This window comes from Pimephales promelas, chromosome 13 (genome assembly GCF_988280905.1).
Source record: "Pimephales promelas chromosome 13, fPimPro1.hap1.1, whole genome shotgun sequence".
Lineage (NCBI taxonomy): Eukaryota > Metazoa > Chordata > Actinopteri > Cypriniformes > Leuciscidae > Pimephales > Pimephales promelas.
Genome location: NC_142781.1, coordinates 12,542,508 through 12,570,275, shown reverse-complemented (window position 1 = coordinate 12,570,275; position 27,768 = coordinate 12,542,508). Strand labels below are relative to the sequence as shown.

General features: G+C 39.8%; 1 protein-coding gene across 2 annotated transcripts in view; it reads right to left on the bottom strand.

Annotated features, from left to right (window-relative positions):
* The window catches only part of rad51b (RAD51 paralog B), a 50,628-nt gene continuing 22,860 nt past the window's right edge, over positions 1 to 27,768 (bottom strand). For both annotated transcript variants that reach the window (XM_039692093.2, XM_089118490.1), the window contains exons 8-11: positions 25,149 to 25,258; positions 20,529 to 20,607; positions 769 to 931; positions 1 to 514 (exon numbers count right to left, since the gene is read on the bottom strand). In XM_039692093.2, the coding sequence (XP_039548027.2) occupies positions 816 to 931; positions 20,529 to 20,607; positions 25,149 to 25,258 (305 nt within the window). In that variant the 3' untranslated portion in view covers positions 1 to 514; positions 769 to 815. The remainder of the gene's footprint in view (positions 515 to 768; positions 932 to 20,528; positions 20,608 to 25,148; positions 25,259 to 27,768) is intronic.

Genomic DNA, 27,768 nt, shown 5'->3' with positions numbered 1-27,768 from the left:
TTGAATTTTGAAATCGATTAGATTTATTAATGTTAGAAGTTTAAAAGCTGTACTTACTTACTCACTAGAAAGGAGTAGACCATAGAGAATGTGTCAATGCTTATATGTGCAGATACAACCAAAAGCAAAACAAGCCGAAAAAGGAGGAACCACCCAAAATAACACCATTGTTCAGCTAATCAGACAAACTTCCCTTTAAGGCAGAGGAACCATGGGAACAGGAGTCATGGGAACAGAAGCCATGGCAACGGCCAGTCAGGGTCAAGAAGCGTTTGGCCCAGACTGCTGTCTTATCACACGACTAGCGAGAGGAAAATTAAGCCTGTCAATCAATAGCTGACTGATGTTGCAGTTTCCTAACTAGATGAAAACTGAGGTAATGTTCTACGAAGGGGAGTCTTGGCCGTCAACTTGTGGAGTTTGCTCTGTCCGCTTTGTGTCTGTCGTTCTTTGTTGCCATAAAGAAGCTGCTGATCCACCACATGTTCCTGCAATGTTTAACCATGACTTGTACCTGAAAGAAATCATAAAGAGTTCGTATTATTTTATTGTTAAGAATATCTATGGTGCATGATAAATATTCAATTATGTGTGCCTCAACAATTTCAATAGCCTCATGCTAACTGAAGTGTCAATGTAGTCATATGGGGGCAGTCAAATGACCATTGAAATAACCTTGACGTTCAAATGGATCATCACACTTCGTTATCTTTAGATAATGGATGACATTGAGGGTTTAACTGACATAGAAAACATTTGTTTACTGGCCTTAAAATAGGACAATAACAGCCACGAAGTTCTGCAGCCAAGGGTTCTCAGCAAGAAGAAGGCGTGGCCTGGGAGAGGTTGTAGATGAACCCCGTCCTCACTCTGATTGGCTGGAGCCCTGGATCTGTTCCATGGATTAAAGAACTTTCTGGGTTTTCATTCCCTGGAAAACATAAAAGCATAAAATTAAAAAGTGAAATTATATCATCGAGGACCCCTGACCACCATGACTTTGTCTACTAAAGTTCAATAAGTGACTGAAATATCAGATATTTGGAGGTAAGGCTAATTCAGGTCAATTCTGTTTTAAGTATAAAATGAACATGAATAAAAATAATTAGTTTCTAAAAACGTCCCCATTTCATTATCTTATGAGTTCTTATTTTGCATTGACCCATGAGCAACCCTTGAGTCTTGTCCACTGTCTCGCTAGTTTACATGATTAGATGCAAGTGTCTTTCCAGTAACTGCTTCAAAAAATGACTCCACAATATACTAGACAAGAAAAATAGGGTTTGGTTTTGTTTTGGCACAGGCTGACATCATGGTATTATACACAGATATACAGTATACAAACAAGTATCAATTTGAGTGAAGGTTGAACCTCCATTGCAAGTCTCAGTAAGGAACAGAAGCAGTTAAATGACTAATATGTATTCCTATAAAACCCAAGGAAACATACTCTTAGTGACCAGCTGAGGGAAATGAGTGCCAAATTTAGTGTGGCAAGGTTTGAGGGGGAATACAGTGTAGTACATGGCTAAATACACATCCAGCTATGTTTTGCCACTGTCATTCCTGTGGCTGTGATGCTTATTATGAAACCTTTTTTTTCCCCAAGCTCTGGCTTTTCATGAGAACAACATCTCCCATGAAGCTGGGTACTAGTCTCGTTTCATTTTCTGTTAAAACTTCATGATAATGCCCTAAAATAGAAGGCAAAGACATGAACATCAAACTTCAAGACTCAGTGAAGCAGTTCCTATCGGCAGAGATAAAAATCTGTATCGGGTGGAAGATCACTGAAGGCATTCACGTTGGTAGGCTCTGCATTGCTTATCTTTTTAAATTGCAAACTCTAATTGAAAACGAATGATATCCATCGCTTTGACACTGCACATCACCATCAGTGTAAACACTCTTAAGACTCGTGTACTAAAGCTAGCATAGCCTCTGTAGAGAGATATTAGCATCCCACACACTGGCAACGTCTATGCTTGGAGTAATAACAGGCATGAGCGATTTGTCCAATTCCCCATAGAAGTAACAATCAGCAAAACGCATGACACATCAAAACAAGAGGGTTTGTTCAGGATGAGTCCTTCAAAACTATGACTAGTGATGATTTCACATGACTGGTATTCCAAAACTATAAGCGTGAACATACTGCTTACAAACATAATTATTCACTTCATCTGGTTCAGTTTCCATTGCGTCATTCTACGCCGCCGAAACATCTATTCAATCTGGAGATAAGCAAACCCATAAACAAACTTGAACAGAGTGCAGACGGATGTTGACTGGATCTCCTCACAAGATATATGAGATGTAACACATTAGTTTCGAGAGGCAGCGCCCTGCTAATACCATGAAGCAGAGTGGTCGGGAAATGCTTTCCAGCAAGTAGGCCACTCATACTCATGTGCTCTGCATTTTCCATTCGACTGCCTCTGTACAGTACGGCCTCTGTAATCACACCAGCAGCTTGAGACAAACCGTAAATGTTTACATATGGGGGCTGCTCCAAATTCTCTTAATATCCAGCCTTTCTCTCACCCTTTGTCACACTCAAACAAGCACACACTGTGCTGTTAACAAGAATAGATGAGAGCTAGTACGCTTTTTTTATTACTCCATAAAGCAGAACACATGGGGCAAGTCTTAGCAAGATTGGCGGGACAGGAAATAGCGAAAAGAAACCTGTAGCTTCAGGAGGCGCGAGGATGGTCTATCACTCACCGTTTTTCATTGTGCCCTTTTGGAAATGGAATGCAAGAGCTTTGAGAACTTAGCACGAGCACGAGTGAACATGTAGTAGTAGCCTACATATGTAAAATAAATGATCCGGCTCGCAATGCCCAACTCGCTGATCCAGGACAAGCACAAAGTGAACAAGAGAAGACCCCTCTTGAGGGCTCTCTCATTGACCCCCACAACTCTGCCACTTTGATTTATGGAGCTCAGATGGAGTCTGGAGGGCTGCGAGGAGGAGATAAAAGGTTTCTTGAAATGAACACCTTAGTGAAACCTGCTGCTGTATAACATAACACAGAAAGGGCCCCTTCACCTGGAGCACTGCAGTCCCGAAAACTTCTCCTTAGGGGGACACATCAGTAAGACCGTCCCGGCAGAGAGAGAACTCTAGTGGATCAGCCCCACCAAGAATGTGTTTTTGCACTTGAGTAGCAAGTTGTAGGTCTTATGAAACAGAAATCATTAGTAAGCCCCTCTTTTTCTCATAGGCCGGAGCTATTCTGGGTGCAGTCAGTCCCCCCACAATAATCAAACCGAATTGCTAAATTACAGAGATGAGCAGCTTGAAAAACATCTCACAATCATGGGAGCTTTTACCCCGCAGAACCACAGCAGCTAAAGCCATCCAGATCCAACACTGATTGCTAATAATGAGTCAGTGCGGTACTGGCCAAGACACATGGTACAGCTCTGTAAAATCCCTCTACTCCTAACCCTGCTGGAAACATTGAGTCAGCCAAGGCCTTTTGTTTCAAGTTTATCTGTGTGAAGATAATGCGAGGCTTCAGCTTAGACACGCTGGGTAAATAAAATGGCACCTTCATGTTACCCTAGGCTTCAAATAAGTTGCTTAGTTTGTCTAGAAAAATAGGCCGTAGGTTTAGTATCCTCTGCCATGCTTCCCTGACAGAATGAAGAGTTTCGTTGTTCCCTTGTTGTTCCTGCAGATCCCATTGAACTCGCAAATCCTCCATGTGGCCTGGCAAAGGGGCAGCTTAATAAGGGCCTCGTTTTGTCCTTTGTGAGCCAAGGCTGGGTACATCAGCAAAAATGTTCTGATTCAGAAATGCTCCATTTCCTCTGTGAGATTTGAGGACACTGTGGCTTTTTAAGAGAGCCACAATGAAGGACAGAAAGGGGGAATTGCAGTTGTGTAATTGCCCTTACATAATCTCAATATAAATTTAATGAATTGGATGATAACCACCCTTGACAGTAAACACCATTGTTTGCAGGCTCGTTTTTTATGGGAGGTAGGGTCAGGATAGTTCATGTAGCTCAACTTACCCTCCTTCTTTTTAGGGTAGACTTGAATTCAACTGACAGTCATCTGAGTCTAACAGGTCTGACTCAGAGCCTGAAAGTGTAATGCAAAGCCCATTTTACTTTCAGGAGTTTGGGTTTTGGTACCCATGTATGCAATGCCCTCTGCTGAAAGCGGAATACAGTTCTGGGAGTGCGGATATTTGCAGCTGTGACAGGGTGAGTCATTCTGTTTAGCACTTAAATAGAGAGGGGGGTTTCTGTTCAACAATGACACTCACATAAGTACAGACAGAAATCTGCACATGTGCCTATGTGCACGCACACATACACTACGTCTCAATGGGCGCTGGTAAACCAGCACCTGTGAACAGAATGAATCTTTAAGAGAAACATGGCGTATGCAGAGCCTTTCGTTTGTTGCTTCCATATTCACATGGATGCACGTGTGGCTGGAATACAGAGCAGCAGCTGCAGTCCGAGATGTGAGCAGATGACGGTTCCTAGAAGAAAACCCGCCAGTTCTTGCACGTCTTTTGTCCAATTGATCAGGCGGGAGGGAAAGAATTCACCAAAAATTACCCAACAGCTGGGTAAATCAGTAACCGAGAATGAATTGCCTCTCAGCAGGAGTTCTCTCAATGTCTCTCTAATATGAACTTGAAGAAGTGTCTTACCATGCAGCAAGCAGGTTATGTTTTTGTGACAATTTGTTTAGGTCCCCTCCCAATTGAGATTTTGCAAACTGGTCGGTACTAAGTCGATCATCAATGACAAAGCAGAACTAAATTTTGCATTAATGCATCTTTTGAAAATAACATAGTCATTGATATTTTTAATTATCCCATATGAAAATCACAAATATAGTTTAAGTGTTTGGTGGGGCAATGTAAAATACATAATGTTTTCTTGTGCCGCTGCTTTTAGCAACTTATTTTCTTTATAAATTATGAAACTTTTCTTCTGGAGAAAACAAGCAATAAAACAACATGAACAAAATGAAAAAACAGTCCATAAATATGATCTTCCAAACAAAATAAAAGTAGGAAAAGGTATGGGAAAACCCCCAGAATCCACGAAAAAGAGAGAAAGTAAAAGTGGAAAACAGGAACATTGACTAAGTGGCTGAGAGAGAGAAAAAGCAAAACTGGGATATAGCAAAGCAAATGAGAGTTAGAAGGAGTCAAAGAAATAAAAAGTTGAGAGAGAGAGAGGGAGAGAGAGAGAGAAAGGGGAGGGGGGGGGGGGGAGAACAAAGCCATCTTTGTGTGAGGCGCTGAGAGAGTGGAGCAGAGCCAGGGCTTAGGGGGTGTTTCACAAGAGTACACTGACTGCATTCCTGCAATGTGATTATGGCCACATTTAATTTATTCTCCTGCAGGAAACACACTTAACCCTTCACTGTCCATCAACTGGTCTTGAACCTGAAATCTTTTCCTTTATAATTATCCAGTAAGTAAATATTATGCAAGTAAAATAGTTGTGTTATGATCTAACACAACTTCCCAAAAGACCCAACTACAGACTCTGGAGTTCATGGTGATTGCTTTACAGTCATTCATTGACTTTGCTTTGTGTTGCGGCGTTAGGCAGCCCTAAATCCAGGCTAATTCAGCCTGAAGCGATTACACTGGGGATTCCCAGCACTTGATATTCTTTACGTACACAAAGGCACATCTGAGGTGAAACTTCGCATGCTTTATCTGAAACTAGAAGTATTTGTTAAGGAAATTTGCTAGAACAAATTAAAACATATCGAGCCTCGCAACCCTACAGAGGATAAGTGGTAAGATGGATGGATGGATTCAAAACATGCCAATGCACGTAACTTGAAAGAAGCACAGTGTAAGGACCTTATCAAATGTAGAGCAATACACTTACACAAATGATCGCAAATGTTTCTTACCAAACACTAGAACAACAAAAATTGCATAAGGTAAAAATGCCTTAGTAGATGACGCCACTATAAAGAAACGATACCTGTTCGGCCTGATGATGAAAAATACTAGAATAAACACAACAGTTCTGCATTATCTCATTTAGGGCAAGAACATGTACAATTCCACAAAGGTGATTCATTATAGCAAGTCATTTCAAAAGATCTGTATATAAAGCATTAGTCATATCTGCAAATTGCATAGTATCTTGAACAAAGCTGTGCATTAGCTTGATCTGTTGAGCCAAGCTTGATGATCATGTTTCTGACCTCTTTGATTAGGTCTGTTTCCTAAGTTATGGAAGACCACACACACAGGTCTGTCAGCAAGAAAAGTCAACCAGTGCCTATTCTTACAGGCCCACCCTAGCTCCCTCTGTGATTCTATGTGTTTACATCTTACACAAAGAGAGGGAAAATGAGATAATGAAGAGAAAGCAGCACATCATTGGGGTTGACCACTTCCTGAGGCCAAAAATATGGTAGCCAACTCATTATCAAGCCACCTCATCATACAGACTTCCACACTCCTCTCGACAACAACTGTCCTTATCTCTAACCATTTTCTGGGGATAAATAAAAAAACAGTTTTCAGAGAGAGGTAGTGTAGGCAAATATAAAGCAAAACCAATACTGGCCTAAATAAAATCCCCTCTCCAAAGGATCAAAGTTGAACTTGGCAATTTTAAAAAGGATATTGCCATTCCCAAAGGCTTCCACTTGCCTCCAGCCAACTAGGCCTGTAACCCCTCTCATTAAAGGCAGAGTCTTAAGCTGTAGAGTAGCAACAGGGGCAGCATTATTCCAGACTTGCTTATTCCTGCCCATTACAGAAAGTAAGGTCTGTCAATCCAACAAGGTTGGACCAAAGAATCTTGTCCAACACTACTGTCATTTAAAGGAATTACATAAAAGTTTTCCAACATAATCTAATAGTGCATAGGTGGGGCTAAGACAATTTATAAAGTCGCATTGTTTTAGCTGTGCCAGCACATCTGAAGTTCAGCTTCTTAGAAAACTTAACTATTATTTTCAGAGAGGCAAAGTCTCAGTTTAGATGCTAGTTATGAGCTAGTATTAAATATTACATATACATAAAGCCTTTAGGTGAACAATACTGCATATTAGGAAGTAAATAGAAACTTGAAGAAACGAATCATTGGGCAAAATTACTGATCTGAAAGAGGACGTGTTAAAAGCCAGAGAGAAAGAGAGGGCGGGGATATACAGCTAGATGGGAGAAATAGACAGCTAATCCCTACAAGCAGCTGTTGTGTTCTGACCTACACCAGAAGCTGCCGCCTGTGACCTCACTAACACTGGTGTAAAGGTTAATCATTAAAGTGCATATACACCTACACTCATCTCTTAGGTACAGAGAGGTGTATGACTAACCCCATGACCACCCCAGGTTATCTCAGACTTGAACAGCAAGCCTACCTTGAATCACACAATTGAGGTCAATGGGTTTATTTTCTGCATAGAATTCATGTTCTACTTCAAATAAACTAAACTTCAAGGACATAATGTTTAAGATTTAGTTTGTAAGAAGGATGCATGAACTGTGCAAAGCATTGTTGAGGTTCTAGGTGAGGACCAGCCCCGAGAGACCTGAGCATCCTGTATACCAGTATACCCAGTATACCAGGGGTGTTAAATCCTGCTCCTGGAAGGCTAACCTTCCCCAACATCGGAAGTTTCTAGTAATCTGGAAAACTTTGATTATCTGATTCAGGTATGTTTAATTAGGATTGGAGCTTAAGTATGCATGCTCGTGAAAGGGGATGGTCAGTTTTAAAAGTGTAATGGAGGAAAGATGACACTAAGGAAATCTGTTCCTAGTTGAGGGAGCTGATAAAAGGGTTTCAGTAGATGTCTCTTGGCTGTACTTTTACAAAATCACAGAAAAAAGAACAGTCCATGTAGCCATTCCTTAATTTTCTGGCGGTGCTAGCCAAAATCAATAAGCCATGTTAAGACAATCCTCGTGGATTTAAAAGGGGTGCCAGTGTCAACCGAATATATCTCTGTGGTGGTGGATTGTCACATGATACCCAGTAGTGGTGCCACAAAGAAAAGCTGCATTCATATCCTTCTCATGGATTGACCGCCGGGTCATCCATGACCGCCGGGTCATCGCCGGGTCCAAGCAAATACAGGAAAACTTGTCTCAGCCTCAGATGTCATGCCCACGGAGCGCTGGATGAATGTCTGATGCATATGGCACACTTAAGCCCAATTTATACTTCTGCAGCGAACTCACGCAGTAGCTACGTCGTAAGCTGTGTGTAGCGCACTTACCCTTCGGTGTACCCTGACGTGCACCTCGCCAAAAATGTAACAACGTCAGTTCTACGCGGACGCAAGTAAAGTGATTGCTAATACCGCTCCCTGGGTTTCACAAGGTCCCTCTGCAAGTGTATTTGCGTGTCAACCCAGACAACAACGCAGAATTGTAAATGAAAACCATAGGCTCCGGCGTAGGTCCGATGCAGAAGTATAAATCAGCCTTTAATTGGAAACACTTCAAGATTTTCAAAGTCATCTGATTGGTTGAAATCTACAGGATGTCCAGGGGATGTGTATGTCACGTTCTTTACAGGTCCGACTGGAGAGAAAGACGTAGTGACGCCAAAGCCCTTTGTGGAAGAAGCAAGCCTTTGTGTTTACAATTGTGACAATCAGTGCTTATCTGGATCAACTAAACGCTGTATTTTCAAAAGTATGTTAAGTTTGCAGCATAGACTGTTTTACATACCAGTCCAGATGTTACATGTTCACGCCTCTAAAGGCCAATTTATACTTCTGCGTCGAGGGTACGCCGTAGTGTACGCCGTTGGCTACGCACGTAGCCGTTGTGAGCATTTATACTTCTGCGTTCAGGTCTTGGTTGCTCTGCATTACTGCTCCGAAACGCTAGTTGGCGGCGGAGGGTTTTAATGTTCCACTGTGTTTAGATTCCTCGCAGCTAGGTTACTACAAGCAATAGCGACTGAAAGAGAGCGGATCATGTTGGAGTTGGAGCTTATTGAGGTGGAAAAACAGTTCATTTTAGTGAAATTACAAAAACTGAAAGGCAGAAATGAGAGAAGACGTCGGAGGAGATGGTACGTGCAGAAATGCGTAGGAGGAAATGTGATGCTACCAAGCTGACCAATCACCGATCTTGCGGTCCGCGTCGTCGCGACGTGTAGTTACATTTTTTAAGAGGTGCGTGTCAGGCTACGGCGAAGGGTACGCGATATGCGACGCGTCTGTGCGTAGGGTGCACGCCGTACCTACCGCGTGCACCCTACGCAGAACTATAAATTGGCCTTAAGCATTATACGGAACAAAACTAACTGTAATTGATTGCTGTCAGTCAGAAGGCCCCTGGGCGATCCTAATGCCAAGTTCAGACTGCACGATTTTCAAAGTAGTCGGGTCGCTGTTCTCTTCACACTGCATGACTATCTTGGCCAGCATTCAGTTGCTGCTGTGTTCACATTGCATGATGGATCGGCGAAAGGTTTCACACTGCATGACTTTACAATAGGAAAAATCGCCGACAACTCTGTCTAGCACGCTGTGCGCAAACTACGTTTCAAAACAAACACACGTGAGATGTGACAAGGAAACAATGCGACACCACATGTGCAAGACCAAAGTTCTCACGTGAGACTTTTTTCCTTTTCGACCCAGTTGTGGTACATCTCAGATGAAACGTCAAACAGACACGGGTGCTCCTGCCAAATTTCTACAAATTTTACTTCCATTTCTTGTGTCCAAAGAGAACGAAAAGAAGCCTTTTTTTCTGAAACAATGCCATATCATGTTGATATGTGATCCATTACTCCTCCCCGAACTCCCCGCTGTTCTGTATCTTGCTCTCTCATTGGCTGTCGGTAATCGCCGGTGTAGTTTTCATTCAGAACACTTTTCACACAGCAGGATTTTAAATTGCCGACAGGTCCAGATATTTAGCACGCCAAATATCTCACGGGCGTCGGCGACTCTCTCAGATCGCGCCTTTGCTTATTCACACTGCGTGATTTTACTCGGGTGAACGAGTGCCGATTTGCCTGTGATTTCGGGCATTTGTCGGCGATTTCTCAAAACCTGTCGGCGAGCCAAAATCGTGGCTAAAATCGTGCAGTCTGAACTCGGCATTAGCCAATGAGATCTTCTGAGTCCAGACCTTCTGTCAACAGTCTGAAGGTCTGGCTATGAGAGACTCTCAGGAAACCTAGCATGTTTCTGCATTAGATCTGCAGTAACACATGAGTTTCTTCCAGATAGGGGCAAAAGCACAGAAAGTTTGGACATGTAGCCTGCAGTCTGTTTATTACAGACAATCAGTCTGCTCTTTGGAGCAAATTTTCCTTTGCCAATAATTAAGGTTTGACAAGTCCAATAATTTCAATTCGATAAGAATTGGACCAAGTTGGACTTGATGCGGTCTGCATTTCTCATAGGTGTTCAAGAAAAGATCGATTTAAGCCAAAACAACAGCATTTCATCACCAGCAGAATGTTGTACTGAAATAAAAAAGTGACCAGTAAAGAATCACGTTTTCCAAATTTCCCGGCAAGTCATGAGTGGTACACCACAGAACATTCTCTTTGCCAAGATGCGGTTCTAACAGAGAACTTTTACAGTACCAAACCAATATTCACAAGTCATTCTGTAATGACTCGGCCTTTGCCCTTGGCTGGAAGCAAGCAAACTTGGATTCAAATATATCAAATTCCTTTAAAATCCTAGAGCTTCCTATGTGCATTCTTAGTTCTTGCAATGGAAACATTAATAAAAAGCAAAATAAGTCAAACCACAAGTAACAAAAGAGGAAGCAAAAGATATTGAAAACCAAGAACTCGTGTTACCAAAATATGTTTCACAATCCCGTTGACTGGATAAAAATTCAGAAAGTCATACAGGGGAGATGGTAATGAAATACCTCATTTTGTTGATAGATGATAGAAATGTGACTTTTGACTGTTAACTGGTTCAATAGTGTACAAAATATATATTTCTACAAATTTTTGATTACAATTTAAAGAGGACATATAATGCTTTTTAACATTATCAACTTTACTTGTTTTGAGCATGAAAAAAGGTCTGCTAAGTTACAAAGCACCAAGCCACTCCAAAGAGAATAGTTCTCTACATCAGTAAAGCACTGCTTCTGAACCCCCTGAAACACCTTGAGTTTTCTTCCAGTAACATACACATCACAATATGGTCTGGATGAGTTGTTTTAGTAGTGTGTTGAAACACACAGTAATGGTAAAGGGTGTGGCATTTCCGGAGCACATTCAAACACAGTGTTTTTTAACATTATAGTACAAAAACTTATTCTACTAGACCCCATAAACAAAATCAAGACTTTGATAAAGGGCATAATAGTAACCTTTAAGGTTTAGATTTGTTTTATTCATGCAATGTGTATTTCAGTTGTTGTTGTATGCAACTCTAGTTTTTAGTAACTGAAAGTCACACTGTTTATGTACAGTATGTCATTAATAAAGAGCACAACATGGACTCCTAAAATAAACTGGTCTTAAAGACAAAATCTTGAGATCTATTTTAATATATTACAGTACATTACATGTACAGTTTCTTTCTCAGACCAAAGTTTAGGTGATTATCCATGAATTTGTAACTATTATGGATGGATGGTGACAGGTTAATAAGTCATGTGAGGCATAATTTTGTTCTTACTTTTTATGATTGTAAATGGTTATATAAAACTTATATGTATTACTCATTAGTATTATGGCCTTAATTTCCCATAGTGATTGTCTCATAGTAGAGCTCATTATCTGCTGAGTTATTAAATGACGGCACCTGGTATTTGTTTAGGTGTGAAGCTCTAAGCTAAGTCAAATGAATCAGCATGAGCTAAATAAGACTGAGAGGAGAGAGAGGGAAATTCATGATTAACGTCAGCATGCTTATTTCATCTGGCACTACGGCATTTACTGTATGAAAGCAAGTTTAAGTCACTTATTACTCATGGTGAGATAAAAACGGTGACCATATGGAGACAGACAGACAGGCAGACACAAACACACACAGTGCCGTCCAGCTCTTCTATTCTGCAGTGACAGCATGTTCCATATGTGCTCCATGGTGAGTCCAACAAGGGTGTTAAACAATCCTGTATCCATAAGTGAAATCCCAGACATGCGAGATATTGGGTAATATCTCTTTTGATGCTTTCTTTCCTCTCCATTCTCTCTTGTATTAGGACTGCACGATTATGAAGGCAATCACAATTAATTATTTCTTTAAATATATTACAATTAAGATTATTTTGATGAAAGTAATTTACTTTAAAAATACTTATTTTGTAGGGATCGACTGCATGCCCTTTTTTTTCTGTATGATGGCTACAGCTGAAAAACAAGCTGAGAATTGTGTTCCTCAGTTTATTAATGTTTTAGTTATGGACTTGCACAAGTACTCTCATTTAAAGGGATACTCCACTTTTTTTTTGAAAATAGGCTTATTTTACAAGCCTATCAGACAGTTTCTGGTCTCATTGACTTCCATAGTATATTTTGATGCAACATTTAAGCATACTTTTTCACAAGGGTTTCCTCAAAAAAATGTGAAAATTAGGTTACATTTTAAGCGGTCCGTTTTACACTATAATTATACATTTAAGAACTGAGTAATAAGTTATAGTTATCACTGAAGTAATTTGTGATTTCCTATTTGAATACATTTTAAAATGTAATTTATTCCTGCAGATGGCAAAGCTGAATTTTCCCATGATCCTTCAGAAATCATTCTAATATTCAAGAAACAGTTTTTCATATCAATGTTAAAATAGTTGTGCTATTGAATAATTTTGTGGAAAGTTATTTTTCTTTCAGGATTTGTTGATAAACGGAAATAGTTTAAAATAGTTAAAAAAACAGCTTTTATTTGAAAAAGAAACATTTAGTAATACAACATAATGTCTTTACTGTCACTTTTGATCAATTTAAAGCTACAATATGTTTTGCCGATAGGGGTCGCTAAACTCTTACAATAACAAAGGTGTAGGTTGATGACGCATAAGCGGAATTATGGAACTTGTCGTCATGCCAATAGATCTAAAACTGTTTATGGTTGAGTGAATACATTGATGTTTTTTAACATGATAACTGTGGTATGAAGCAGGGGGCGATTGCTAATGAGAGACAGATATCAGCGCCACACGCGAGTCACGCATATAATGGAATATCACATTTCATTCTGCTGAATTATTACTCGCACAGGTCAGTTTATTTGCCGAATTAAACTTGTGAGGTAACGCAGCGATGTTCACTTGGTCTAACGTTACGCTATCGTACAAAACAGCATTTGAGTGCGTCTCATACAGCCAACAAACTAACTATGTGTTAGTTTGTTGGCTGTATGAGACTAGCAGTAAGCTAGATCAACATTAGAATAACATACTGATCATATTCTAACATGTCATCATGTTAAGTTATATAACATTGATTCTTTTATGTACATTCGCTCACCTGTCTAATAAAGTACACGCAAGAGCTCTGTCAAGTTGAAGTTAGTCGAGGATGTGGAGCTCTCTGCATCTCGCAATCGTCGTTTTATTTCTACTTTTGTCCCAATGGTCCATAATGTCTGAACGAAACAACAACATTGTGAGCGTGCCGCTACACGTAACGCAGTTGTCCATGTCTGTCGCAATGTTTAGTATGGCAGTACAAGCTCAAACCAGGGATAATGTGGATATTACGTCATGGAAAGGTGGTAATGACCAGGGACGAGCTATTATTTAGGGTTTGAGCATCAAAATTTTAGGATATTGTAAGTACACAACTGCAGGAAAATATCTGTAATGATGTCTATCTGTGTTCCCCCTATCTTTGTGCACTTGGTTCAGTCCTGTTCCCTTTTTCCCACTCCTCATTTGTGTTCATGTATGCCACGCCCCTTGTTATCTCATTTAGCTTGTTAGTCTCTGTATTTAAACCATGTGTCGTGTTACAGTGGTTGTGGGTTCTTGATGTTGTTAGATGTTGATCTTGTTCGCTGTGTCTCAGTTATGTCTAGTCTTTGGTTTATTTAATAAAAGTACTACTACTGCTGCTGCATTTGGATCCTGCTTCCTTCGATGTTCCAACCTGCAACGTGACAGAAGAACCCACCGCTAACTTGGATCCAGCAGCAATGACCTCCAGGAATCCAGTTGCACGGATTATGTGTCTCCGTCAAGGAGACCGGCCCATTGAGGAGTATGTACAGGATTTCCTCGATCTGGCAAATGTGACTCCTATTGACCCTCTGTGCCTCATGATATTTTTTAGAGGGGGACTATCAGAGCCACTCGCGTCAATCATGCCACTGCATCCCCCTCAAGGCACAATAGGATTTTATATTGGCTTGGCCCTACAACTGAGCGATTCAAAATATGTTGTAGGGATAATGGACAAGAAACGTGGTACTGCCACATTAGCCCTCATTCCAAGGATGGCCACCGCTGAACCGGTGTGTCTGGACAAGATGGCCGCCACCGAGAGCGATCTGCCGGAACTTATCCCAGCCAAGCCTGCGCTCACCGTCAGCCCTGCCGAGCCTGCGCTCACCGTCAGCCCTGCCGAGCCTGCGCTCACCGTCACTACTGCTAAGCCGGAGGCGCTTTACGTTGCTTCTGCCGAGCCCGAGACCGTCCAGCCCGAGACCGTCCAGCCCGAGCCCGTCCCTTCTGTCCAGCGAGAGACGGTCCACGCCCCGTCTGCCCCTAATCTGGGGACTCAACCCAAATATTTTTTTGGGGGGGGCCCAGTGTCCCAGCCGCGGCCGCCCGAAGGGTCCTCACCGCCGTGGCCGCCCGAGGGGTCTTCACCGCCGTGGCCTCCCGAGGGGTCTTCACCGCCGTGGCCGCCCGAGGGGTCTTCACCGCCCTGGCCGCCCGAGGGGTCTTCACCGCCGTGGCCGCCCGAGGGGTCTCCTCCACCCTGGCCGCCCGAGGGGTCTTCACCGCCCTGGCCGCCCGAGGGGTCTTCACCGCCCTGGCCGCCCGAGGGGTCTTCACCGCCCTGGCCGCCCGAGGGGTCTTCACCGCCCTGGCCGCCCGAGGGGTCTTCACCGCCGTGGCCGCCCGAGGGGTCTTCACCGCCGTGGCCGCCCGAGGGGTCTTCACCGCCGTGGCCGCCCGAGGGGTCTTCACCGCCGTGGCCGCCCGAGGGGTCTTCACCGCCCTGGCCGCCCGAGGGGTCTTCACCGCCCTGGCCGCCCGAGGGGTCTTCACCGCCGTGGCCGCCCGAGGGGTCTTCACCGCCCCGGTCGCCCGAGGGGTCTTCATCGCCCTGGCCTTCGCCTCGTCCAGCTCCGCCCTGGCCTTCGCCTGCACAGCCTGCTTCGCCCAGGTCGCCTGCACAGCCTGCTTCGCCCAGGTCGCCTGCTCCTCTTCTGCTCCACGGACCTGGCCCTCCATCCCACCCCCAGATTCGCCTCCGCTCCACCGCCCACCTGGACAGTTTTGTTTGTTTGTCTGTGTTGAGCGTCTGGAATCCGCTCCTTAAGTGGGGGGCTATGTAATGATGTCTATCTGTGTTCCCCCTATCTTTGTGCACTTGGTTCAGTCCTGTTCCCTTTTTCCCGCTCCTCATTTGTGTTCATGTATGCCACGCCCCTTGTTATCTCATTTAGCTTGTTAGTCTCTGTATTTAAACCATGTGTCGTGTTACAGTGGTTGTGGGTTCTTGATGTTGTTAGATGTTGATCTTGTTCGCTGTGTCTCAGTTATGTCTAGTCTTTGGTTTATTTAATAAAAGTACTACTGCTGCTGCATTTGGATCCTGCTTCCTTCGATGTTCCAACCTGCAACGTGACAATATCACACTGTGCAAGTGATTTTTGGATATTTTATTACAAAAAATCGTATATATTGTACCTTTAATGCATCTTTTTTAATATATTAAAAAAAATGTATTATTGGCCCTCTATTATGTAAGTGACAGATGGTGAATATTGTTCATGTCTTAAATTTCTTTGACAAAATGTGGTGTAAGAGCGCCTATGGTTTTGTCTTGGCAGGAACATTGACTTGAGGCTTACTGGAAAGTTTAAACGCTGAGATTAACTAATCATCTCACAACTTCCTTCCAAATTCACATAAAAATGTCTCATGACAATTATGGCAAAGGAAGTTACGCAACATGTAGGAATAACAGCAATATAGAATAGGTTTATTTAAGGTCATTTATCAAGATAAGGCAGAGTTGACTGGTACGGTATGTCTTGCTAAATAATTAAAAGGTAAAGTGCCAAAATATTCATGCCCAGTGTATATTTTTCCATTTATTTTGTACAAATGTGAAGTTTTGTGTCTTTTGAATTTATTTATTTTTTAAAAAAGAGACAACTCAAGACCCCTATAGTCAACTAGTTGATATAGAACACTTCAATTGAAGGTTTATTTGAAATAACTTTACATAGGGTTAATAACTTCTAATTATGAATGATTTACTGTTTTTACTAATAAGCATTAGGAGTTCATATTACAACTTCAGATTTTTTTTAAGTCAACATTTATGTGAATCGAGTCGACTAGTCGCTGATGACGTCATTAATGAACAAATAAGCCTTAACCTCGAGTTGAGACTCCATGGCATTTATTTGTCATTTTAACTGTTGGGAACAGAATATACAAGTAGACTTCAATGATTTCTTGTCCTGTTACGCCCTCTATAGGCCATTAATGATCAGCGACTAGTTGACGTCGAGCTTAAAGCGTCATGGCAGACCATTAAAATTGACTAGTCGACTGGTCTGTGCAACCCCTAGTAAGTATATGGTACATGTGTAACTATTTAACCTTAAAATAAACTGTTACCATTTTTTTTTTTTTATTATTATTCAGAGAGGTTGCATTATATTGATCAAACATAAATGTTAGAAAATAAAATGTATTTCAAATAAATGCTGTTTTTGATCTTTTTATCAAATGATCTTAAAAAAAAAAATCATGGTTATCAAGCGTTACCAGAAAAATACTAAGCAGGAGTTTTCAATTGGGGTAATGATAAGAAATGTTTATCGAGCAGAAACACATATTAGAATGAGTTCTGAAAAGTCATGTGACACTGAAGAATGGAATGTCAAAAATAAATCATATTTTAAAACAGAGTTGGAGGATAAGGTGTTTGTTTCAGATGAGGAAGTTGAGGTTTCTACTATTTCAATAATTTATATTAACATTTTTGGCATCATCCACACACCAGTAACCAACAATAATCATTTCTGGATTAAAGTGAAGTCCAGAGGCATGTCGATATCAAATATTGGCAGGAAGCATTAGTGTATGCGTGTGCGATTGACTTGAGGACATCGTGTAAGAAGCTCTGAGAGAAGTGTGTGAAGAGTGTTTCAAAGGTCTTTCTCATACAGGGTCTTTATTTGAAGCTGGCAGGCTTTGCGAGCCACACATCAAAGATGCACTTGTTAAGAGAGACTGATTAACACAACTGATGCAGAGAGCCAGACCACAGCAGAACTATTCAATAGCTGGATTCAAATGGACACACACAAGACTTTCTCACTCTCCAACACAAAGACGCACAACCACACAATCTCTTCATAGAGAAGCTTTGTCAGCAGAGTACAGAAATAGGGAATTGCTTAGATGTAGTGATACAACGAAAAACAAACTCTTGAATGAAACCAAAAAAAAAGTCACAACACATTTGGGGTGAAAATTTAAATCGAAAATATATTTTGCTTTGCTTTGGTTATGCTTTATTTTAAGGTGATGTAGTTACATTGTACTTACTCAAATAACCACTGAGTGATATTAATTAACAACATGTAATTATTATAGAGTTATGGTTGTGCATAATTTTTTGTTATTACTATAGTAAGTACATGTACTAATGCGTTTAACGTAGACTTTTGTTTTCTCAGGATCTTCCTTTCTAATATTGCACAACTGTAAATAAATTATCGACATTTGGCTAAACTAAGCACACTTGTAACCTATAAAATGCACAACAAAGTAAACACTATCGTTCAAAAGTTCTGGGTCAGTGAAATTTATATATATATATATTTGAAGAGTTAAGATGCAAAGGCCTCTAAGTCCCATTTGAAATTTTCTTATATATTATCAAGCTTGTATTTTAAGTTCAGTAATTTCACTTAAATGACGATGCAGATTACCTATTAATTGTCATTTAAGTGAAATTGCTGAACTTAAAATACAAGCTTGATAAAAACGATCATTCTAGAAGAAAATTTCAAATGGCACTTTGCATCTGACCTCTTCACACACACACACACACACACACACACACACACACACACACAAACACACACATATATATATATATATATATATACAGTATATATATAAAGAAATAAATTAATACTTTTATTAAGCAAGGTCAAATTAATTTGATAAAAAGTGATAGTAAAGACTTTTAAATTGTTAAACAAAAAAATTACAAATAAATGTTGTTTCTACAAATATTAAAAAAAAATGTTAAGAATGTTTTTTTTTTATATTAGAATGATTTCTGAAGGATCATGTGACACGGAAGAAAATTCAGCTTTGCCATCACAAATTACATTTTAAAATGTATTAAAATAGAAAATGTAAAATTGTAATCATATTTCACAAAATGTTTTGTATTTACAGTATTTGATCAAATAAATGCAGTCTTGGTAAGCATAAGGGACTTTATTATTATTATTATTATTATTTACAAATCTTGCATCCCTAAACCTTTCACTGACAAAGGACAAATGTATATTTTCCATTTCTAAAGGGAATGTGGCAGGTTCTTCAGCAGCAGAAGATTCTTTACCTCTTCTTTACCTTCTTCCTCAATTAATAGAAAAGCAGAATAGTAGTTTGTTGCGGCCCTAAATGTTTTGCGCTACACTAATTTCCCAGACAAAATCGACAGCATCTCTCTAAACAAAAGCACCGAATGTGCTAATTTAGTACTTGCTTCCTCTAATAAAACCCAGCAAAAACAAGAACAAGCTCCTGAATGTGTGTCATATCAGCATGAAACACAGGCATCAACAAGAAGTGTGAGCTGTTTGATTTCTCATTGTTATTAATTTATGCAGAACTGATACTGCTGATATCAATCATAGCTTTAAGTAAAACTGCACAAGCAAACTACTTCCATTCCAAACCCGAAAAAGACCTCGGGTACGTCAAGGTGAATTACTTTTGAATTCTTCTCCAAGTGCTGTTAAAAGTCCACCACCTATACACCACCGTAAACCTCTGCTGAAGAGCCAAACCAGCCCCAACTGTGTTTTTCCTCTGATATCCTGTTTCCCATTAAAGTTTTGTGGTGTTGGAAATCCACACAAACCGCCCCGAGGTAAACTGTGAAGCCCACGGATGAATTCAAATGATCCTGACAGGACAGTCAGAGGTCCTGGAAGTTAAACTGCAGTGGGCAGAAGTTCTGACCCAGAAGGTTTAACAACACAAACCACACGCACAAATGACTGCACTTGTATTATTAGCTTTTTGAAAAACCAACCATGGTATTTTTTTAGGTATATTACCATCTAGTGAATATTAGTTTCTGTTCCTCTCAATTCCGATTTCGTTTTAACTCCTACGGTGGCCAATGGAGTCCAAGATTAACATGGCTTCGACCTCGCCCATGAGTGTTAACTCAAACGTAAACGCGAAAGGCGAAACTTGAATTAACGGGTGTGTCCCTCTTTGGCTAATGCACTTTCAAGATGGAGGGGCAACGTGGCGACCGACATTAGAACCCCTTACCCGTATGTATTTTCAATGGCATATCATACACTCACGAGAATACTTTATTACTTGAACGAAGTAAATACACATTAATGAGCACATATATATTTGAAATCTAGCAATGAATAAACTAAAAGAGTTACACAGTGTAGCTTTAAAAGCGAGCTATTAGGCCCTTTTTCAAAGTCTTGATTTTTGTATTTGGGGTCCACTAGAACAATACATTTGCATGTTCAAAAACCACATTATTTTTTATATGTTACATTGTTGCAGCACATTTCTTCCCAGTCTGTCTATAATGCTGTGTGATTGGTCAACCGCTTTGAGCGTGTTTGGGAAAACAACCCCTTCCCGTAACCGTAAAGAAGAGTTTCACACTACTAATGAAACTCAACCAGGACTCACCTCCTTTTTTTTAGCATGATTTGAGCGGAAATTATTTAAATGATGACTATTATGATGTGTATGTTACCGGAAGAAAACTCAAGACTACAATGGAGGCGTTTCCGGGAGTTCAGAAACAGTGACACTGATATAGAGTTATTTTTTGGAGTGGCTTTGCAGATTTATAAGCCCAAACAGCAACATTAAACTTTACAGAAAGTTAAAAATGTATAAAGCATAACAGGACCCCTTTAAGATAAATTATGCATATACTTTGAGGATGTGTACATAAACAATTTCAATATGTCAATTTTATGTCCCCTAAAACCAGTTCCTGTGCACTTAGTGCAACACCACATTAATTTTCATTTCCACTGGCACTTCCACTTCATAACATGTCCTTACCTGCCTTACACTGGTGTCATGTTTTTAAGGTTCAGTTTTGTCAGTTCACTGTTCTTCAAGCACACTCACCCTCAAGACGGATGCCCTCCCTCTGAACAGTGTAGCTCAGCACCGCAAAAGGGGCCACGGGTGACTTGGCAATGATAATCTGAAACAAGAAACAAGAAGAGACGTAGGAGTAGTAAGAGAACTGCTCAATGTCACTCAATGGCCACGGTATCAACACAAGGCCAAAGTGTAGTCGCTAATAGTTAGGGCTGACAACAGACTTAAATCGTTCAATTAATATATTAAAGTAATTCTAATTATGTCATGACAATTCACGCAAGATATGACCATTAGACCTAGTGGAGCTGGGGAAGGTGGAGGGTTTCTGAAAGCAGCTCATTGGCCGCTGATGCAACAGCAACCAATCAGCAGTGCTGTGGAGATAATGATGTGATCATTTGAATAATTACACACAATTGTTCAAAAGTTTTGGGTCAGTCGGCGGAAAATATTTGCAGCTCTGCCGCACACACAACTTTGCGAGATGTACACACAAGATGAACTCGAAGCGACTCTGGCTGAGCAGTTACGTCTGTACCGGCACCCAGTACGCTCTCTGCTCAGTCGCCGGCCCAAGCAAATGCTCCACTTATGTACCCGCTCACTCACCAGGAAAAGCAAAGTCTGTTCAAATAATCCCGATATGAAATTTGTATTTAGTAGTAGTCTTGTTTCTGTTTGCAATAGCCCTATACTGTGCAGAAACATGGTGTGGTAAAGCCCTGCTGGGCAACGCTGGTAAAAATAACGCTACCCTCTCGTTCCTTGATCCGCTCTCCGCCATCTGCTCACATGCTCTGATGAGATTAGTTTTCTAGGACTATACTTTATTTTGATAATTGGTCAAAAATTGGATCTTTTAAATCTAATTATGTTGCATAGAACTGAATGAAGAATGATATTCATATATTTTAATATATTTTCTATCCAATTTTGGTGTGTTAAAACAAAATTATTGAATTGAATTAAAAAAGTATATTATTAATTCAATTATACAAAAAAATAATAATCGTAAAATAAATCAGTAATTATTAAAAAAAAAAGGTTATTTTCGGCTTCGTTTTTCGGCCAAGTGCATCGAGCCCATAATTTTCGTTTCGGCTCATCCTTAATTTTAAGATATATTTACAAATGTAATTTTGATGAGCAGAAAGCTCAAAAGAAAAACATTTATTTTAAAAAAATGTATACTATATATACTATATATGAAGAGTTCAGATGCAAAAGCCTCTAAGTGCCATTTGAAATTTTCTTCTAGAATGATCATTTTTATCAAGCTTGTATATTTCAGGTCAGTAATTTCACTTAAATGACAATGAAGATTACCTATTAATTGCCATTTAAGTGAAATTACTGAACTGAAATATACAAGCTTGATAAAAATCATCATTCTAGAAGAAAATTTCAGATGGCACTTAGAGGCTTTTGCATCTGAACTCTTCATATATATATATTTATAACAATGTCTTCCATATAAAATATAAATATAAAAAGTTTTGAATGGTAGTGAACACACACACAAACACACACTTTGGGGGGGGGGGGGGGGCGGGCATTAAAAAGGCATTACATTATTATTGTGGTACTCGTTTTGAAGTACTCAAGTGAATCACTGAATTTAAAAAATGGCTGTTTATTTTGGTTATATTTATATCATATTATTTTATATCTTTACAGCAAAACACAAAAAAAGTACTTTGTTTTTACAAAATGTATCAGACTAAATCAATAACCCTACTTGCACTTCATTATTTAACATGTCTGAACTCCTTCCCCTTATGCAACAAAAAAGGCATCTATCTGGCTGCTACGTCAATAGACATAAAAGCAAGCATAGGATCCTGGAAAACAGCCTTTAGGGAAGCAGCAGCATTGGGTTACCACAGTCAGCAGTGTCTGCCGGCAACCTGCGTCAAAGCCTATTAGAGAGTCTGGTGAATCTACATTGCTCCTTTTGTCATCAGCATCTAACATCGAAACCCTGCACTAGGGGTGCGCCTTGTTCAAAATGAGATATCTTAGTGAAAACTCCTCAACAAAAACTCAAAAGAGGAAACAGGCATGAGGTGAAGGGTGCAACTGTTGCGTAAAAACATTAATCGGAAATGAATCAGATCCCTCAAACCAAAGTAAACAATTGAAGCGTTTGTGCCTTCTGCCTAATATGACTGCTTTATAACTTGTGTACTCATGAAATGAAAGGCATTTCCGTCTCAAGTTAACCGTCCACAGACGGCAAGACTTGCTCTAGGCTTTTTGGATAAAAATAAACTTGTGCATTTCCTTAGTTTCGCCTTTGCAGGGATATATTGTTACTTGTGGTTAAGCATGAGTTCGTTTTTACAAACCTGCAGCCAGTTGCTTTGTGTGAATGCGATTCCTCACTGATGCGCCGTGACACACAGACACAAAGCCTTTCAGCCACCAAAAACAGCCCAGTTCCCCTCACTTTAACCCAAACGCACATCTCTCACATATGAAGTAGTATGACTTTACCTCTGGATAACAGCCACAGTAAATGGCAGAAAAGCAGGGAGTTTCTAAGGGTTTTTTTTTTTTTTTCAATGAAAGAGCCACTGAACCGTACAAAAGAGCCAGGCACCATTGCCTTCCTTGTGTACCAGCAGTTTTGGACCACCGCCTCTCTATCAGTGTGCCTTTCTTTAGGTGGGAGCTCAGTCGGAAAAGAGAAAAACAAAGTCTTCAGGGCTCTAAGGGTGTACGGGCAATGCCATTATTTGACAGGACGAAAACAAGTAGGGCAGACCGAGACAATGAAAGGGGTGGTGGAGTAAGACGAGTTTTCTTTCTTTGAAGCTTGTCTTAAAGAAGAAATCGCTGGATGCGTGCAGTTTTATTTTGCTTGTGTTGACGCATATCCTGTTGAAGCAGGAAGTTTAAGGGGACAAATTGATGATAGTGTCATTTAAAACGCATTTGCTACTTGCAGGTGGCCCACTTTATAAGTTGCATTGGTTCCAGAAGTCTCTTTCGATTTATTTTTGAACCAGCTATGAGGGTGAATTGCAATAGGTGTTGATTATCTATGGAAACAACACAAGTTTTTTGCAAAATATGTGCAAATGTATGCAAATATTTTGAGAGCATAGGGAGACAACAACACAATGATTTGAATGCCGTGACTCTGATTGGTGGAATTTTCTGTACAGCATTATGGGTGTTGTGGTTTTCCACTATAAATCCGTAGCTCACAAAAGGCGTCTTTAAAGGCCCGTACACACCGGGGCAAATATCAGCACGCGTTATTCGCCAGCGTTTTTCGTGTTCACACCCAAGCGATTTCCGCTTACCATGAGCCGAGTGAACATGCAAATTCATTCCCTGACATTAGATGGCGCTTAATGTAAAACAGAAATAATAACAGTATACTACACTAGGGTGACCATATTTTGATTACTAAAAACCAGGATACTCGGCCTAGCAACTCAAACGATCCTCGAAGTTTACTCAAAGATGCCTTATTAATTTCAATACATTTAAATGCCTCCTCTGTATGGATAGAAAATTGTTATATTACAAGACACAAATTCAGAAAGGCTTCTCAGAGTTTACTCAGGTTTCAAATATGTATGAAATAGTAATAGAAATAAAGTCTTCTGTATTAGAAAATTAAATATATAAATAGTAAATAACTAAATAAAAAGAAAAAGCTCTCACAAACGTACAAAAACGAACTAACAAAATCTATTTATATACACAGAAAAACAAACATCCAACTCTGGTCACAATAGAAAAAGGAAATATAAGAAAGAATACAAAGAGAGTCGGCAGAGTGGTCATCTCCTCACTTGACACTACGCACATGTGCAGTTCCCATCTTAAGTGACCGTTACACATGTCCTGGGAAAACAGGACTGTTGGTCACACTATACTATACTATTATTACAGAAATACTAATATAAATATTATCATACAGCTCGTTATGCTCATTCATCTTGCCCATAGGTATCTTGCCTTGCATCTTCCTTGTCTTCCTGCATTGTAGACGGTGGCGTGTATCTTCTTCGCCGTATGTGTGCTCGGCAAGACCGTTTTGTGTTTGAGCGCCCCCAAGTTGTGTTTTACTGTAACTTCAGAAGCACCAGACACGTGAGCAAAAGCACCAGTCTCATTGGTCGGATAGTTTTTGACGTGGTGCGTCAAACCAAAATAACGAACCCGAGGCGTTTTTTAAAAAAAGACGCTTTTACGCGTGGCATTTTTCGCGTCGGTGTGCACGCTCACATTGGCACCCAGTGTTTAGTCACGAGGTGTTAAACGTCGGCGGATATCGCGCGCGAAATTCGTCTCAGTGTGAACAGGCCTTTAAAGGTTTATTCGTTTTTGTTAAAAAATAAATTTTTACAAAATTTTTACTACCGGAATCCAGCTGTTGCACTCTATTAGGGGAGGGACATTATCATTCTAGAGAATCTAAAAAAAAAAACAGTAGGGTTCAAAATGATGTGATCAGTACCTCTGGTCCATTTTTTTTCACAAGAGAATAACTATATTTTTAATGCATATATCTACTAAATATTTCGGTCACTTGGTTAGGTGTCTTTTGGTTGTTTTTGAATTTGTCCGTTATGGCAAAAAAACATTTTGCTAATTTGCACAGAGGAGTAAAAGAGTGTGTACCTGTCTCCGTTCTGTGTCTTCATACTGGAGAATGAGGCGTGTGTTAACACAGTGACTCCATGTGTTTCCCAGCGCCGCTGTCACAAACCCAGAGTCCTCCTCAGTAGATCCTGACGGCCCCAAAAAACAAAACAGAATTCATACAGTCAGGGTTCACACTTTACTGTATTGGTGCAAATTTAATTAATATCATCATTTAGGTGAATTAGCTTTACTGTTCAAAGGATTACTGGGCAAAGATTCATCAGAACATCTTTTTGAAAGAAGATTCTTACGCTCACCAAGCCTGCAAAAATATAGTAAAACCATAATACCGTGTGTGTGTGTATATATATATATAGTTAATGGTTTTCTATTAGAATGTCTTTAGTGTCACATGGTCCTTTAAAAATAATTTCAATGCACTGATTTGTTGATACATCTTATTACCGATGTAGAAAACAGTTGTGCTTAACTTTGGGTGTAAAACTGTGACATTCAGCATTCCTTGATAAACAGAACGTTTAAAAAAAAAAAGCATTTATTTGTAACAGAAATCTTTTGTAAGAATATAAATCACTTTTAATCAATTTAAAGTGTCACATCTGATCACCGACAGTCACCGACATGATAAGGTAAATGCAAAAATACAGTTTCAGAGTCAGTAACAAATATTTATAGCTAGTACATTTTCTCATTTCACTTCATTTTGGACTCAGCATACATACACCATTTCCTCAATTGCTATAACTCACTCATCAACAGTGAATCACGAACACTTGGAGCCAGTGAGTCATTGTAGCGGTATAAAGACTGAGTGTAGAACAGATGATAAGCCCGACGAACAATAGAAACGCTTCTTTGGGTCAGACACCTGAGGAAGTCACCAATGTTACTATTGACAGAACTCTCATCCGGGTCTTCTTCGAACTGCTATGTAAACACACCTGTGTGTTTATGTTCGCCCACTGCGCCACAACCAGAAACAGCCAGGGCCTCTGAGGTCATGGTCTGAGTGTCTTTCTCATGATTCTGTGTTGTGTAACATTTTAAGCACCATGCTGTAATCTGACAATACTATTCACAACTGTCACATCAGCAACTCTCACTTCCTCAAAACATTTCCTGTGGAAAGTCAGAGTGCGGGAGAAACCTGAAAAGGCTGGCATGACATGTCAGTGAACTGGATGTCTGGAAGGCCCCTCCTTCCAGAAAAAAAACAACAACAACAACAACATCCTCAATAACCCCCCCAAGAAGAAGAAGAAAAAAATTGGAAACAATAGCCAACCACTTTATAGCTCCAGATGGGTTTTGAGCTCTGTTTCACATTAACGGATAAAAAGGGCGAATTCACTAAACAGCGCCGCTTTTCACACAGAATTTTACCACAAAACTGTGCTTTATTTACTAAACACACGCAATCCAGTCGGACCAGGTGCTAACTAGACTGAAATACAGTTTAAATAAAGTCAGTCATTCTTTTTGGAGCGAATGACTGAAATTTCATTTTAAAATACATTCAGATTTTTTTTTTTACCATTTCAAGATTTCCTAAGCTGAATTTCACTTAAAAATAATGTTTTAAATAAAGAAGTCATTAAATAAGAAGAGCATTACAACCTTTTAAATCAGCTCTCTGGAAAACTTAATTGTTTGTGGCATTCACCAGAATCATCGCATACGAGTTTGCTTCATTTTGTGTAACTAAACCGCCACTATGTGTACAAAGCGCCAATTTATTTTCCCTGACTTCGAGATAGGTCTATTTTAACTTTTGATTCATAAAATGTTCTGCTATAAAAGTTTGCTATATTCTGTTTAAAATGTAGGCTAATTTTACATAATTACGTTTTGCTTTCGCTAAATGTCCCTTTACGCCACGTGGTGGTCATTTCGTGAACGACTTTGAAATACGACTGGTTTATTTTTGCCGTGGTGGATTTGCCGCGGCAGTTGTTGCGGCGGTAATTGTCATTCTAGTTGTCCACCTACTGTACTTTAAACGGTTAGTTCACCCCAAAATAAAACAAAAAAAGTAATTGTTTGCTCAATATGTAGTTGTGTTTCAAGATTTCAAGTAAATGTATGGATTACTTAAAATGTCTTTATGAACTTTTTATAACATCAACGTTTTGGTTACATGGACTCTCAATGGAGGGACAGTAATCGTTCAGGTTTAATGAAAAATATTTTCGTTTGTGTGTTCGAAGATGAATGAAAGTTTTATGGGTTTGGAGCGACATGAATGCGATCAATCATTTTCATGTTGAAATGAAAACCTATTATTGTGTCTAGTATCACACCACAGACTCGCTACCTCATTTAATACAAACGCAACAGCAACCATCTTGGATCTCAATTATCAATTATAGGACTGTAGTGAAAATGACCTGAGTAAACTTCAATATTAATATTAGTTTAATATGGTTGTAAATGTTCATCTTGATCGTTGCGTGTACAATATTTACAATATAAACTGTAAATATTGTATTAATTACTACTAGTAGTAATTACTACTTAACCTCAAACCAATACTTCATGTCCACATGCTTATTTGGTGAATATCTGAGTAATAAGTAGAATAATGTAGTCAGTCAGACGTTTATTACCACTAATAAACACTTATGACGATGTGTGT